General features: G+C 39.6%; 1 protein-coding gene across 1 annotated transcript in view; it reads left to right on the top strand.

Moving 5' to 3' along the window:
• CLCN1 (chloride voltage-gated channel 1) overlaps positions 1 to 16,816 on the top strand; it is a 38,786-nt gene extending 21,970 nt beyond the window's left edge. Inside the window, exons 11-23 of the mRNA XM_065742244.1 lie at positions 950 to 1,034; positions 1,444 to 1,593; positions 5,180 to 5,249; positions 6,988 to 7,098; positions 7,232 to 7,445; positions 8,015 to 8,148; positions 8,618 to 8,844; positions 8,962 to 9,067; positions 10,779 to 10,861; positions 11,547 to 11,585; positions 12,223 to 12,327; positions 14,492 to 14,578; positions 15,080 to 16,816. Of these exons, the coding sequence (XP_065598316.1) occupies positions 950 to 1,034; positions 1,444 to 1,593; positions 5,180 to 5,249; positions 6,988 to 7,098; positions 7,232 to 7,445; positions 8,015 to 8,148; positions 8,618 to 8,844; positions 8,962 to 9,067; positions 10,779 to 10,861; positions 11,547 to 11,585; positions 12,223 to 12,327; positions 14,492 to 14,578; positions 15,080 to 15,466 (1,798 nt within the window). The 3' untranslated portion in view covers positions 15,467 to 16,816. The remainder of the gene's footprint in view (positions 1 to 949; positions 1,035 to 1,443; positions 1,594 to 5,179; positions 5,250 to 6,987; positions 7,099 to 7,231; positions 7,446 to 8,014; positions 8,149 to 8,617; positions 8,845 to 8,961; positions 9,068 to 10,778; positions 10,862 to 11,546; positions 11,586 to 12,222; positions 12,328 to 14,491; positions 14,579 to 15,079) is intronic.
• Positions 16,817 to 17,159: the final 343 nt, after the last annotated feature.

Genomic DNA, 17,159 nt, shown 5'->3' with positions numbered 1-17,159 from the left:
TTTCTTCTAGACAGGTCCCAAAAGTTTCAATTAGCAACTTGATTTAGAAGGAATTCTGTAATATTTATTAAGAAGAGAAAGGAAAATATTGATTGGACAGGAAATGTTCTTAACTAGAAAATCAATGATCATACTTCTGGAGAGGCACTGGGTTCTTCTTTTTTAGACTATAAAAGAAAAAGAAAAAAAGAAATTGCTTATATTTTAAAAAACGGAAAACAACTGAAATATAATTTAACATTTAAAATATTTTTAAAATAAAAAAATGGAGATAAGTACATAAAGAATGTACTACAGTATTGAAATTGTTGCATAATGAAGAAACAAAAGCTGAAACTGATAGTAATCCAAAGGTGTGAACTGCAGCATGGCTGGGAAATACAAAATAAAATAAGATTTATAAATAACGATTTTGCTGACAACTTCCCAGAAAATGTGGCTGGGAATTTAGTGGAAAATAAGGCATTTTTGAGTGTTAAAGGTATTAATAAGGCATATTTTAAGTATTAATGCAACAAAAGATTCATGCAGAATATATGGCAGGGAGGATAACCACTCTAGGACAGGATAAATTGTATGGAGGATGAAAAGGCAAGATGGAAATAATTGGAACAATTGGAGCAGAGGCTGGCTTTTGACAATGGGGTACCACACAGCTGTAAATACACATAGCCTTTGTGTACACTATGTAGACTGCATTTTGTACATCTTTCCTTCTCCCCATTATATTAATACTGATGGGATAAATGGCTTTGCTGCCTGCTGAACTCTCAATGAATTACGATGGCCAGTGGAGCAGGGCATTAAATAGCAAGTTACACAACTCCAGAGCATGGATACAGATGCAGCAGAGAGCTTTCACAGAAATAGCATTTATAGTCCTGAAATGATATTGCTACAAGGCAAAGAATATGAGGTTATGTTTTAACAGACTTTTCTTTCTTTTCAGCTCACTCATATACCCCGGGGTCATAACCTTCTTTATAGCATCTGTGACTTTCCCTCCAGGGTTTGGGCAGTTCATGGCAGGAGAGGTGAGAGTGGGATGTGCATTTTGAATTACTTGTAATTCTGTAGACCAATCTCCTCTTCTCCTATTCCCCAATAACCTTACATCTTGCAAAGGAGGAGAAAGATTTCAGAAGAGTTTGATCTGGAGAACCATACATAAGACAAGATCTCTGATATCTCCTTCATATAAAACTTTAAAATGGTCCACTATTCTAAGCAATAATTTAAGAAGATGTGTGAAAGTATTTATCTTTTCACCAGTTCAGGTAAAATCACACATCTCTTCCTGAAGATTAAAATGTGAATAAAGTCTCATAATCGTGAATCACTGCAGTAAAATTCTTCCCAGCTTCCTTGGAACAGAGTAGAATATTTAATCTGTCTAATCTCACAATTAATCTATGTTTGTTGGTTTGGTTTTTTGCTCTGTAGTTGATGCCACGAGAAGCCATCAGCTCTCTCTTTGATAACTACACCTGGGCAAAATACACAGGAGACACTCAGATCCTAGGGAAATCTGCTGCCTGGATCCACCCCAAAGTCAGTGTCTTCATCATCATTCTACTTTTCTTTCTCATGAAGGTAGGAACCCCAGCTCACTATAACCCTTTTCCACTCAGAGTGAGTGCTCCTGATTCTTTGTTATAAATTTATCTGCCTATGAGGAGTTGCTAAATATTGAATGAAACACTGTGACTGGAATGGGGTCTTTTATCTTTTGATGTAATTTTTGCCTATATTGAATACAAGATTAGTAATTTTATTAGGGAATAATTTCCTGGCCTTAAAACACTTCTTCAGTGTTCTCCAGTTAATCTTCTTTATGCATCCTGTTGAATGACTTTCAGGAGCTACTATTTATTGACTGGTACAAAGGAACAACTCTCTTAAGGTCTGAGAAAATAAATGAGTATAAAGCTCTCAGGTTATTTATATTAGGCCTAAATAAGGTCTGATGCTGTCTACTTGATTTCTGAAAAAAGTAGACATTATAATGTTCAAAATACAATAACAAAGAAAAGTTTCTGGGAGGCAAGGAGCATAAAAATAGCAGAAATGCTGATTAATTTTTTTCTCAAGAACAGCTGAAGCCACCTTGAAATATAAGTTGAACATTTCAATAGATCAAAAATAGGCATTAATGACTGACTCAGCTGATTCCATCTAACATAAAATATTGTATCAAATTTCTGACAGGCAAGTTATCATTCTGCGGTCATTCTGACTGTAGTGTACCAAGCAGACAGGGTCTCGTTTACTTGAATAAAAGAAGGGGTAGACTACATGATGCATCTTTCTTGAGTCCCATCTGTTCTCCTTTAAGACTTGTATTCTCAAAAGCTAAATTCATTGGCCTTGTCCCAGTAGCTTAGGACTTCAGAGTCCAACCTTGATGTATATAACTAACAAAATTTATTTTTTTATTTATAGTAAAACATAGAAAGAAGAGAGTAGTAAAACCATGAAACGAGTGGGATATTAGACATTTGTTTTGTTAAACTAATGCATCAGTCTGGTTCAGTGGAACTGGTTGCAATTCCTCAAGTTCTCAAGGTGTTCATCAGAGATTTTGATTGAATTTTACTCCTCCTGATCTTCATCCTTGAAGAGAGTTGTTCACAATTGTATGTACTCCCAGAAACCATGGCATGAGTAAGACATGATTGTGAAGTGAGGTCTAGTAAACAGGTCCAGTAAACAAGTCTAGTAAACATGACCAAACAGGTCTAGTAAACAACAACAGGTCTAGTAAACAACAGGTCTAGTAAACATGACCAAATTTTTGAGTTGAATATCTGATTGCAACTCTATACATTCTGTTTGAAAATCAGCAGGTAAAATATTTATATCAACTGCAACAGACAGTCCTAATCACATACAGATGTTTGGTTGTTGCTGAGCAGTGAGTGCACATCTGAGCCTAGGCCAGGCTGTTCAGAAAGGAAGAGCTATTGCCATGATGATACGAGGCAGGCTGGACCATGCCCTATGTGGGCCATAGGCCATGGGTTGGAGATGCCTGTCTTAGAAGTTTCTCAAATCACTAGATAACTGCTCCAAGCAGTTTATTTTTTATATATTCAGAGTTAGGATATGCAATGTAAAGAAGTAACTGCAGCTTTGACTCAAGAAGGCTTGGCCTTATTCTCCAACAAGTTATACTCCCAATTCTTAGTTGTATTTGGCCTGGGTTTGACAAGATTAAGTTTAGTTGTCAGTATTCTACCTATGCCATTTGGTGGCTTCTGTAGCCATCCAGGAACCTCACAACTGAAGTATTTAAATGGTATATGTGAAGACCAACAGCTAGTATCAAGCTGATGGACCAAACCATCCTCCCTGCTTATTCCTCTGCCATGAGCTGAGAGTCGCTGTTAAGCTGATTATTTGCTATCTTTTGTAGAAGGCTTTGTGAAATTACAGCCTGTATGCTAGCAATTTTCCTTTTATGCCAACCAGCCTGTAACAGCAGAAAATTTGTCTTAGGTGGATTTCTTCAAACTGACTGTCTAGAGATTTTAATATCTCATCTGTCCACAGCTACTGCAGTGTCTGCATAGGCATCACCTCATCAAAAGTGGACCTTGAACAGGAATGATTTGCCTACTTGAGAAAAACATGGCTTTCTCATTCTTTAGGAGAAACCTGGAAGTATTGCTCTTCATGTACTGGACTGTTCTTGCCTCTCTCCTACAGATGAAACTTCTGCAAGTGACATCTTGCCAGTACATTTATTTGTACAAGCTTTTGAAATAGCAATATCCTCTGTGGATTCTTCAGTTATGGAAATTTCTTGGCCTTTTACCTGAGGAAGGCCAAACTTACTGACATTCAAGGTGCTCGTAAGATTAGGCTGTTGTCTCCAGAAGATTGGACTAAGTCAGTATTTGGATTGGCCTCAGAACTACTCAGCAGCCAAGAGGGCAAATCACATTTTAGAGTGCATTAAACATAGCATAGTCAGCTAGTCGAGACAGTTGATTATCCCTCTGTTAATGTTAAACATAGTGGTTTGCCCTCACCTTGAATATTGTGCATAGTTCTAGGCTCCACAACATAAAAAAGGGTATTAAAATACTTGAATGTTTACACAGGAAGGCAGCCAAGCTGGTAGCAGGTCTGGAAGGCGTGTCCTGTGAAGAGAGGCTGAGAGCACATTTGGGCTTCCCAATCTGGAGAAGGCCAAGATGCAACTTTCACTGCTCTCTGCAGCTTCCTGAGGAATGGAAGTAGAGGGAGGTGCTGGGTTCTGCTCCTAAGTAAGAGTGAGAGAATGCAAGGGAACAGCTCAAAGCTGCACCAGCAGAGATTGACATTAGGAAAAATTTCTTGTGAGGGTGGACAAACACTGGAAGAGGCTTCCTTGGTGAGGTGGCTGTCATGCCTGTCAATGTTCAAGAGATATTAGGAAAATGTCATTAATAATATGGTTTAACTTTTGGTTAGTCCTGATGCAGTCAAGATAGTTGGACTTGATGACCATTATAGGTCCCTTCCAACTAAACTATTGTATTCTGCTAAGACGGATTTTCATTGTGTTGCCCAGCATAGTGAGAAGATGAGACAAAGGACACAAGCTATAAAGGAAACTTAGAGCAGGTGGGCTTCAGGAAAAAATCTACCTTTCAGTATTGCTTCCCAAAAACTTCCCAGAAAAGCTGGGGAATCGCTACCCATCAAGATGTTCAGAATTTACCTGGACAGGGCCCTGAGAAAGCTAATCTAACTTAGGAATTAACTCTTACGGAAGCAGGGAGTTGAGTGAGAGACCTCCAGAGTTCCCTTCACAGTAAAATTTTTTTGAGTCTGGGAAATATTGATAATCTCATTCTATTTTTTAATAATAAAAACATAATAAAGCTGTTCCAAACAGTGGAAAATCTTACCCTCAGAAGTCCAAGGCAAAGGTGTAATCATGTTCATTCCCTTGGTGATTTGGCTTGCCTGACAACATAGCAGTCACCCAAAAGTCTTTTGCTTCAGTGTTCGTATGTTAACCAGAGTTCCTTTAACTCCCCTTCACACCTCACAGCTCCATAGCCCTTCACCTCCAAACTGAACTGCCACAACCCTCAGATTGTATCTCCTTATGGATTTTGCTCAGTAGAGTGGGGCTGCAGGAACTGTTATTGCTGCTCACTAACAGCACCCTCTGCCTCTGTTATAGTTCTGGATGTCTGTCATCGCTACCACGATGCCAATCCCCTGCGGAGGCTTCATGCCTGTTTTTGTTCTGGGTGAGTTTGAATTTTATGTTGCAACATATGGGTCTGACAGGTAGAAATGACAAGAGATGGTGTGTGAGCACGTGGTAGGCTTCTTCGAGAGGATAGGGAGTCTAGTTATCACTTGATGCCATCTTGGTCAGTGGTTCTTATACCAGTCTCGGAGCCTCTACTTTTGTCCTTTCCCACACTCTCAAATCCCAATGCTGAGGACATTTCTAACATTTCACAGAACAAAAGCTGTGGGATGGCACACTGAGTCATGGTCTTCTCATTTATCTCACTCTTCACCTACAGTGAAACTCGTACTACAGCTAGTAATAGCTACTTCTTTTACTCCTGAAAGCCAGTGAGAAGTCACAACCTCAAAACTAGTACGTGTAGGTACTAGTATCACGTCTTTGACAGGAGTGTGGTGACATAAGGGAATTTATTGTTTTTCAAGTTGTTTACAAGCTCATGAAGTTCAGCGTTATGTATCCACAGCCCGTAATGAAGTGTGCTGAAGCATGCTTACAACCTCTGGGTTGTGGAAGGCAACAAGTGAACCTGAATCAGTAGTATGCCCTTGCAGTAATGAAGGCTAACATCAAAGTTGTATTAGTAAAAGCCCAGCCAGTAAGGTAAAGGAACAGGTTATTTCTGTGCAATCAGCATTTTGGAAACAATTTTCAAATACTACTTTGTGCCCATCCATGCAGGAAATTTGATGAAGTGCAGTGAGTCTAGTGAAGGGCTACTTAGATTGTTGGGGAGCACAAAACAAACATGGACAACCTGAGGAAATTGGACTTGTTCAGCCTGCAGAAGAGAAGGCCAAGAGGAGATCTAACTGTAGGCTTCACCACCTAATGCAGCAAGGTATAAAGAGGATAGAAAGACTCATCTCAGAGACACCTGGTAAATAGGAAGCAACACGGGAAATGTGCTGCATTGAGTGACATAGGGAAAAAATTGTTTCCCTGGTTAAGATTCCCAGAAAGAGGATGGATAATCTCCATCATTGGAGACTTCTAAAGCAAGTCTGGTCAAGGCCCTAGGTGACTTGATTTCACTTTGAAATTAGCCACATTGTGAACAGGGCTCAGATCAAAGACCTCTAAATCTTTGGGGAAGATTTAGATTAGAATTGAGGAAACATTTTTTCTCTGAAAGAGTGGTCAGGCACTGGAATGGCCTGCCTAGGGAGGTGGTAGAGACACCATCCCTAGCACTGTTCAAGAAGCATTTAGATGAGGTGCTAAGGGATTTGATTTAGTAGTTGGGTAGGGATAGTGATAGGAGGATGGTTGGACTAGATGATCTTGTAGGTCCTTTCCAACCTTATGAACCTATGAACCTCCGAATGTCCCTTCTTATCCATACTTTTCTGTAAGCCTATGACTAGTATTTTAGATATTCATATAATGAGCGCATGAGGATCCTGAACTGTAATCTGGACTGACATGACAGAAAATATTATTTTAATAGATATTTCCTCGTGTCTGAGAATCACACATACTTCCACGCCTGGTGTGTCTAAATGGAAGAATGAAGGTTCTACTGTATTTACATATCTGAGTACATTTTTTTCCCTTGGAGCTTAACTTTTGTATTTTGTAACAGAAAAGTTATCCTTCAGTCCTGATGTCATTTTTAAATAAGTTTTTATTTAGCTTCTCTTAGAAAATACTCCAATGCTTACCCAGCATAGCTGCACAGCATAGGCTCCTTGAATGTTAATTCCATAATCGCTGGTGATATTTTCCAGGCGCTGCATTTGGACGTCTTATTGGAGAAATCATGGCATCACTCTTTCCTGATGGGATCCTCTTTGATGGTATTGTTTACAAAATCTTACCTGGAGGGTATGCTGTCATTGGTGAGTCTTCATGTCTTCCTCTGTCTCCACCTAGTCCCATCCCCATAACTTTCCTGGCTGATATGATATTCTGTTTCTATATGACAGTCTTTCCTCTTCTCTCCCAATAACTTTTCCACTCTATCTGGGAAAGGTGCAGCAGCTCTCACAGGAGCAGTGAGCCACACTGTATCCACTGCAGTGATCTGCTTTGAGCTGACAGGTCAAATTTCCCACATCCTGCCCATGATGGTAGCTGTCATTCTTGCCAACATGGTGGCCCAGAGTCTGCAACCCAGCCTCTATGATAGCATCATCCAGGTGAAGAAGTTGCCCTACCTGCCAGACCTGGGCTGGAATCATATAAGGTACAGCAGTAAAACAGAGGTGGAGGTTGGGAGAATGAGATAAGGGGAGAAGAAAAGGTCATGAAAATCAGACAGAACTACAAAGAAAAAAAAAATGCAGAATAGACCTGGGCTGAGAAAACAAACAAACAAGAGGTGGAATAGAAATAAGGTTCATACACAGAAAGCACAAGTTTGTATCATCTGCAGCATTACTGAATTTCTGTAAATATTACCAATTTACTTCAGTTTTTAAGTCTGGGACATTTGGATTTTTTTCTCCAAAAATGTTTGAAACATTTTATTTGGATGCTTTGCCTAAAAAAGTAAAATCAGCTATTCACATACATATCTCTCTCTATGGAGAGTATATAATATATATGTATATATGAAACATGTCTGCACGTGTTCATAAATTAATTTTTATCATGGAGGGTAATAGAGTGAAATAGAACTATAATGAAAATTCATGTTGATACTGCTGCAAAGTCCTCCTTGGTTACTCTTAGAGAAGATCAATTAGCAACTCTATAGAGAACTAACTGCAGAACTTAACATTCTAATTATTCAACTTGTCCATTAATTTACAGCAAATACAATATCTTTGTTGAAGATATTATGGTTCAAGATGTGAAATTCGTCTCCTCCAACTGTAAATATCAAGACTTGCAAACTCTACTCCAAAGCACCACTGTTAAGACTTTGCCTTTGGTGGACTCACCAGGTAAGCAACTAGTCATTCCTGAAAACTGTCTCAACTCAGACAAAGAAACTAACTCTCATATTACACACTTTGAAGAAGATAGTGTGACCCACTATATAACATGAATCATACTAAAAACTTTCCACTGTGGATCACGAATGAAGTAAGATTGTTTCAGCTTTAGCAGACAGCTAAGTTGGAGTGTGAGGAGTGAAGTAAGAAGCATGTAAGAGATATGGAAATTTTGAAAACATGGAGGGATCTTATATAAGTAAAGAGGCCGTTTCTGTTGTGATCAGGGGTGGTTAGCTTCCCACATCCCTAAGAATATTAGCAGCAATTGGCAGGGTTGGTCAGTGCCTCTTTTATAGCTCGTGATAGTGCTGCTTTAGAGCATTTCAAAGAATTTAAAAGGACAAAAGGGTAATGTATGGCAAGAGATGTTCAAAACCATGAGAGGACTTAATAGTTTATCTACTCTGTTATGCAGAAACCATGATCCTTCTGGGATCTGTGGAGCGATCCGAACTGCAGGCACTCCTCCAGAGACATATCAGTCCAGAACGGCGCCGGTGCCTCAACAGACAAAGGCAGCAGAAGCTGGCTGAGGCTCCTTATGATGGACACAGCAAGGCATCAGGAGCAATCCTGCCAAAGCTGAAGCATGAATCTTTCACTTATGTTGATGAAGATGATGATACAGATGAGAAGACAGAGGTGAGAGAGAAGAAAAGAAACTGCTTTACAGACTGCTTAAGAAGCAGTAAGACATTTGGAGAGGCTGAGAAAGAAGTGACACGGGGTGGATCTTATTTTTTCTCCTTTCCATAACAGCAGCCTCAGGCACCAAGCCCCACCCCTAGTCACCCAGAGGAGCCCAATGGCCCAACAAATCCTCTTAAACAAACACCTGAAATTCTGGAGCCACAGCAATCCTCAGGTATGATAACTTCTGGCGTTCCCCAGTCACATCTTAATTAGATTATGGAAGCTTTAAAGCTTACTATATATACTGTGCAAGGTGCTGGCTTCTCAAATGTGGGAAGGAATTGCTCTATGTCAGCTTTCTCTGCTTTTCTTGTATTATAGGCGCTTTGAAAAATGTGCCTCACAACAATTACCTGAAATTATCTTTTCTTTTGTGATCCCCTAGAGAGCACAGTAAAAATAGGCCCACTCAAGCGGCCCTCTCTCTGTCAGTATTCCCAATTCCAATGTTTGCAAAAACATCTCCTTTGACTTTTCCTGAAGGTTCTGCATGTGAAGATCCCATCACTTGCCCCTTTCACTCTGTGAACTATTCTGAAAAGTCTGAGAGCTGAACAGACATACTTAATTTTGGAGTTGCTCAGCCATTTCCAAAGCTGAACAACTCCTCCCTTGGATGCACATCTCTTGGTTTCAGCTTCTTTAGTGAGAAGGACAAATACTGATTTATTGTGTTCTTTTTGTGCTGCTCTACTTACATTAGCTTCGTTTTCAGGACTATGTTTATATTTCATTTCTGATTCCTATTTCATGTACATTTGATACAGAATGGTTTACTTGCTTTTTGTTGGTGGTTTTGAGGGTTTTTTGTCTTTTTTTTTCTTTGTTCTGTTTTTGTTTTGTTTTGTTTCTTTATGTGCCTTGAAATATGCAGACAGTGAGTTAGCACAGTGGTATAGCCAATCTTGAGAATACAGAGGACAGGGATCTGGCTCATGCTTTTGATACCCAAATGTTAACATATAATATAGCCTATAGCACATCCTGGATCCTTAACATCACTTGTTTGTGATCAAACCTTTATGGCATGAAAGAATTCACTTTATGCTATGCTACCAGGGCAGTAGAACAGTAAAATAACAATTCACTTTCCTTACCAAACCAGAAAAATAATTATATAAAAACAAGGATATTTTGTGAGACACTTTAAGTGAAGTTAGTGCTGAGTGATCAAGAAGTCACAAAAGGAAATGGAGGAGGGATGACTTAATGAGGCTTTCTCTTCCATAATTTTCAGTTTGTCTCACAGCTGTCATTGTTTCTGACCAATCTGAACAGCCTTGTTCACAACAGCACCAAAACCTATACTTTTTACATTTGCTAATTTCTGACTGCCCTGCCTAGAACAATTCTGCAGTCATTCTCACTCCCACCATTACACTGTTGTCTCAGCCCACGGATTTCTCACCCCCTCATAACTGTGGCTCATAACTCTGGCTTATTGATATGCTTTGATTTGTAGTGATTTTCAAATTTCCTTTCCATACTCATCCTTCAAATCAGATTCTCCATATGGACTGCAGAAACCTTTACTTACAGCAGTTTCTTTCTTGTATCATGTTGTTTGCTGCCCTAGTAGTCTTGCTTCTGTGTTTTTCTGTGGGACATTGATCTATTATCATCTGTGCAGGCTATTTTGTAATGGTATCTTTCTTTTCCTTAAGGAAAAGATATTGCATGGAAGTATTTATCCTGGCATGTCCTAGCCATCATCTTACAAACTGATTACAGAACTGTGGCTGGTTAAACCTTGTCATATACAGTATAATATGTCCCTCATATTATTTTCTAGCCTGCCTCAGGCAAGAAGATGAGCATGGAGCTTTGTATTTTTGTTACTTATTCATTCTTGTCTCTTATCTACATCTGTTTTCATTCTTCAGACAGTTTCCGGAATTTGAGGCAACTGATCCAGCAGTTCTTGTGCCCTTACAACCATCGACCTGAAACACAGAGTGCTGTGCAGGTTAGGGATACAGAAAGCCTAGCAGTAGCCTGGAGAGTAAAGGGATACGATGGAAATAGAGCCTACTAGCCAGAGCCTTTCAGCATCTGGCCAAATGATGAAAATACTTATGGTCATGAACTCCAACAGTGCCAGTGGGGAACTCCCTCCAAGGAGAAAGGATGTGATTATTATGAAGGAGTATACATCCTGTTCATGAGCCATTTGTGCTCAGGTATCAAGGCTGCCATCATGGATTGAGTCTGAGCATATATATTTTTTTTTCCAGTGAAACAATTTCCACTAGCCTGAAATAAGTTTAGTTCATTTGGCACTACTTTTGGCTAATTGAAATTGGAATAAGTTTTTGTCTTGTGCTTCATTGGATGCTCTTGGGCACAGGGTTGGTGGATATCTTATTGAGTCTATGACAAATCCATCCACTCTAGAATGGCAGTTGGGCCCCATGTGAAAACATCTGAAGTGGTACTAGATGACCCTGTTTAGGTACCTGACATAGTCCATCTTCTTCAGTAAGGGAAGGAGATTAAGTATAGGGTGCACCTTTTAATGTATGAGTATGAAGAAAATCTAATAACTTAGTAATATGTTAACTGAAATAAAAAGGGGGCCACAAGGTGTAAGGAGGTTATGTACATCTTTCCTTCCTGTACTCTGTGAAACTGAACAGTGTTTTCTTCTACAGGAGCCAGTGGAAGTCATTGAGACAATGACACCAGAAGAGGTAAGACTGGGTAAGACTGAAAGGGAAGGAAGTCAAGTGAGTGTTTCTTTTGCCCATTCTTGAACATTTGCAATTCTTCCTGAACTCTTACAACAACAGTAATTGCCAGATAAAGCCATAGATAAACCTATTTTCTTCTTAGATTTGTACAGCAGGCAAATCTCACCCATTAAGAGATTTTTCTGTTAGATGAAATGAGTAAGGCACTGAGTAATCTAATCTAGCTTCGAAATCACCCCTGCTGTGACCAGGACATTAGGCATCTGCAGGTCTCTTCTGACCAAAAGCTATGGGTCTGTCTTGCTCCTTCATTCTTTACACAAAGGAAATATTATCTTGTAAAGGCAAGTGGAAGGTGCACTTAGAAAGGAAAGCTAAGATGTTCACTCCCTCTTTAAGTAGGAAGGAGCAAAATTTCACCTTCCCAGAAAACCTCAGAGGTACTGGAATTGATCTGTTCACACAGGGACTTGATATCTTCTAAGAATGGGAAAGCTGAAGGAGGTGATGTAGTATTCAAGGCAGGTGAATAATATACACAGGAGGAAAGAATGATTAACAGGAGAATGGGCATTTGGGGTACACAACCAGCAGCACTACTGATTACTGTAAGAGTGGTTCTCCTTTCCTGTGTCAGATAGATGCTTGGGAACAGGAGGAGCTGAAAAAGGATGTGTGCTTTGAATGCTGCCGCATAGACCCTTCCCCTTTCCAACTGGTGGAGAGAACCTCCCTGCACAAGGTGGGTGCAGACATCTCTCTGAGGCATCCCGTTTTTGTCCACCCTATCTACCATTAGAAATATCATCTATGACTTTTCTTCTCCTTTTCTCTTCCTACAACCGACTCACATTTTCCTCATCCAGTTATAATTACCACCAGCAACTTTTACATCCAAACACAGGAAAAATTTTGTTTCTGTATCTTTCTGCATGTATTTCTAGTCTCCTTGAAAAACAAAGGCTGGAGGTTAAGATGTTTAAGTGCATTTGTTAAATTGCTTTAGGACACACATAGGACTTTCTGGACACTGAATTAACAGAAGCTGTATATAGAATGCTGTTTGGGGGCATTACCTGGAGAAACACACACTGGTTTGTTGGTGCACAGCACTGGAATGACTACTCCTGGATTCCTCTAGTTGTTTCTGTCAGTGTGCAGTCCTTCTAAGTATGTGAGAAAACTTACTTCAAACTAGTCTATAGGATAAGGTTGGTCTTCACTGACCTGAAGCACAAGGAAAGAGGAAGCTAGATCATACTGGTGACCAGTGAGTGACAGGACTCAAGGGAATACCATGAAGCTGTATCAGAAGAGGCTCAGATTAGATATTAGGAAAAGTTTCTTCAACAAGAGAGACTGGACTTAGGAGCAGGCTTCCCATGGCAGTGATCATGGGCCCAAGCTGCCCAAGTTCAAGGAGCATTTGAACAGTGCTCTCAAACATAGGGTTTGAATGTTGGGTGGTCCCATGTAGAGACAGGATTTGGATTCAATTATCCTTGTTGGTATCTTCTAACTTGGGATATTCTATGACATGACTTCCAGAGTTAATGTAGGATGACTGGGGAAAAAGCAATCACTACATAGGTATGTCAGGAGTAACAAGATTGGAGTTTCATTAAATGGAAAGGAAAAATGGCCTACTGAAGCAAAAGCTCACAGTTCAAGTTTTTAATCATTATTTAACATGAGGTGTCAGCATATGCCTTGCACAAAATTAACTACTACTATCAAAGGGGTAAGATCCAAGCCTTTAGCAAAATAAGAAGAGGTTAGCATATACTAAAGATGGCGTTTTCTAAAGGACTGGCTAACAGAATCTGAAAAACACTAGTATTTGAGATTATAGAGGTTACAAGATATGATACCTGGAGACTTCAAATGAAGAAGGTTTCATACATCCTTTTAAAAAAAGTGATTTTCTCTTCGTCATAGAAACTCTGAAATAACAGACAAAAGTCAACCTAAATACAAATGAAAAAAAAGCAGGAAATAGTAATCAAGCTATCTGAGGTATGCACAGTCAGAGCTAAGTGTGAGAATACTGACAAGAATATCACAAATCGTCGTGATCAAATTATACTTAAGCAGTTTCGTTTTCTTTTATGTAAGGGTAAAATGTCTTCTGCCTGAAGACAAGCATTTACCTTAGTTTATAACTAATTCCACACATCATGTGATGCTAAAGAAAAAGACAATTACCACCCCTGAAAGAATCACTTTTTTTAAGTCCACAGGTAAAGTTCAGCCAGAGCTCAGCTTAAAAAAATCAAAGGTAAAAAATATTCCACAGATGAGCACTGATCTTTAAGGAATAGTAAAATAATGTAGTATATATAGGCTGAAGAAGAGAAGACTGATGGTAGTGTAATATCTGTCTTTTTAAAAAGGCTTTCTAGGAGAAAAGTACTAACTCTTCCACATTCCCACTGCATTGGATGAACAGCAACAAGATGAACTTTTTTCAAGAAATATTCTAAAACAGGAAAAAAAAAATGAAAACCTTCTGGTGGTAAGGAAGGTACTGGAACAAATAACCTAAGTAAGTTCTGACGATGCACATTACTATAGGATAGTCATATTTCCAGCACCTAAATGAAAAATGGTCTGTACAAGTCCCTAAATGCACAGAGTTGCATATGAATCATTCTTTCCAGATGGAGGATGGAAATGATTTTGAGAATGTTCTCTGCATTATCAACACACTCCTCACAATGGTTGGGAAGACCAAAGATTAATATTTGCTAGCTTCAAAAAAAGTATGGTAGCAGTAACTTCTCATTGGGGTAACTTCAGGCTTGTATGCCTTTGGCATTCTTGTTTCTAAATCTTAAGTCTAGCACCAGGTATCACATTACCATTTTCCAGTGTCCCTGAATTTTTTTGTGCATTTTTCCTCTTAGACACATACATTGTTTTCATTACTGGGCCTCAGCCATGCCTATGTAACCAGTATGGGGAAGCTGAAGGGAGTGTTGGCTTTGGAAGAGGTAAGTACAGATACTGTCATATCCTAATCAACTGCAAATGTCCTGTGGATCACTGCTAAACACTTACAGGTTGGAGATCCTGCTTGGAATATATATATAACTATGCTTGCCCCATTTTTAATCCAGTGTTGAATTCTGAATCATCACACAGAGATCCATGTAGAGGAAAGGACTGGATGACTGTATTTCAGAGAAAGCAGCAGATGTTATTTACAGGCATGTTAGAAGGTTTGTCCTTTTCCTGAAAGTAGACCTCTTAACTGAATGGCTATTATTGTCTCAGTAGTGTAGGATTCGTTATTTACAATGGATTTAGTCTTAAATTGTAACTTAAAGTTACAATACCTGTGTGAAAGATGATTTCATCAGGCCCCATCGCTTATACGATGACGTGACTCTACTTAAAAGTCCTTTACCCTGGAGAGCTGATAAACTTCTGGGTAAGGGCCGAGTCAGCCTCCCTTTCATCCATTTTTCTCTCAACTTTTTCTCTTCTCATAGCTTCAAAAGGCAATAGAGGGCTCCACACGCTCCGGAGTTCGCCTCCGCCCTCCCCTTGCCAGTTTCCGTGACACAAACCGGACTTCAGTCAGTGGTGAAAAGGTCGGCCAGGGTACTCAGGTGTGGAGCCAGCAGGACAACAGCACGGTGGCAGCACAGCAAGAAGTAGACCTGCGGACAAAGAGCCCACTGCCTCTCTACTCTCCACAGCCCTCTCAATTACATGATGAAAGGGAAGGCCTGTGTTCCAATTACACCACTGATACTGAGTTGGAAGAGATGGAGCTGACAGGACCAGTTAATGAAAACATCTCAGATATCCTGAAGGACATCAGCCTACACTCCACTGATCTGGATGAAGATGAGGATGAAGATGTCCCCTTATAGGTGGTGTGAGGGCATAGTCCATCATGTTTTTCAGTTGAGCCACTCTTGAGCATGCTCCTCAAAGAGAAGCTTTTTGATGTTCTTTGTAACCTCACAGAGAACTGATTCAGTTGGGGGACAGAACAAAGGACTAAACCTTTTTTTTCAGCTGCTTTATATACAAATCTCAGTTGGGTTATTGAGCTGTGTACAGGAGTGAGCTATAGACTGCAAGGTAACTACAGGCAGGCTCATAATGTCAAATGCCTCTGCTTTTACTTGCAGTGAGCAAAGGTCTACGTAACACATCAGAAATGCTCATAAGAGGACATAAATATTACCGGACACAATCAGGATACCCTGGGTCAATCTGCTATACAGAAAGTGGAGGAGTTGCAACTCTTCCTATTCTCCACTTGTGTCACCCTTCTATTCACACCTGACATGCATGCACCAGTGCAAACCAGACCTCCAGCCAAGAAGCATACTGCTGTAGCTGTCTGCAGTTCCATTCATGTTGCTCCTTTTTGCTAGCTCTTAACTTGCACCCCCCAAAACACTCCCATCTAGAACATTTTTCCTCTTTCTTAATTTTTTACTCTGGGATTTTTCTGGGTGGAATTGCAGTTAGGAGTTTCTCCTCTGACCTCTAGCAGAGCCATGCCCTAAAATCAGGTGGGAGGAAAATACTTGGTCTACATCTTGTGTCCTGAATTCAGCCAGAGCTCAAAGAAAAGCACTGAAAGTGAGGAAAGCCTCTGTCTTCCTATCTCTACAATTTTTAAATAGAATGTGAAAATCTTAAATGGGGTTATCATCAGTGTTGGAGGGAGTAAAACAGCATGTATGCACCTGCATTTCAACATCTGTCTCTCTCTAAACCACTGTTGGAATTTTTTCAAAATTATAGTCTTAAAATACAAGAACTTAAAAAAAAAAAAAAAAAAAAAAAAGAATAAGAAAATGGAGTGCCAAGAAATACAGCAGAGGGAAGTCACATTTTATATGCTTTGGAAATAGGTTCATCAATAAAACTACTTTTTTTCCTGTTAATTCTACTCTACTTACTTTCCACATATTTCTGCATACCTCAGATCAGAGAATCCTAGCTCTCACTTTTGCTAGTGTCTCCACTGTGACTAGAAGTAGTCTAGTTGTCTACACCATCCCTCTGTTCCAGACGTAGGTCTGGATGAGCTCTTGATCTGTATCTTGCAAAGAGATGTCTCATAACTGAATGTCTTGGATGCAAAACCTTGGCATCCAAGGGTAAAATGTTGCTTTAACTCACTGTCCTTGTGGGGTTTTCTCAGTAAACATACAGAATTCAATCTGGCTTCTTCTGCAGCTTTTCTCTAACATTCTGTTTCTCTTTCTGTCATACTTTCAGTGTGTCAATGCAATCCCAAGTAGTCTATTGGATGTGTTTCCACTTACCAGCAACAAAGAAAAAAATTAGGCTCTGAGAATGTACTCTTGAGAATATTCTCCTGGATACTGAGTCATATCCCCTTCCCTGATGTTTATAAAGTATTATCTGACTTAGAATGACCAGTTTCACCTCAACAGGTGGTTTTCCATAAGCTGTCTCAAAAGACCTTTAACCCAGTCTCCCTAGGAAAATTCCTTTCTGGCCTTAATTCCATGGTCAGACCTTGTACCAAAATCACTCTTAAAATACTCAAGGATGGAGAAGTCTGGTAGAGTGAAATCT

This window comes from Cyrtonyx montezumae, unplaced genomic scaffold, assembly GCF_038088225.1.
Source record: "Cyrtonyx montezumae isolate F1298 unplaced genomic scaffold, pur_monq_1.0 scaffold_3, whole genome shotgun sequence".
NCBI lineage: Eukaryota > Metazoa > Chordata > Aves > Galliformes > Odontophoridae > Cyrtonyx > Cyrtonyx montezumae.
Note: the sequence above shows the minus strand (reverse complement) of the source record. Positions and strands in the feature narration are given on the sequence as shown.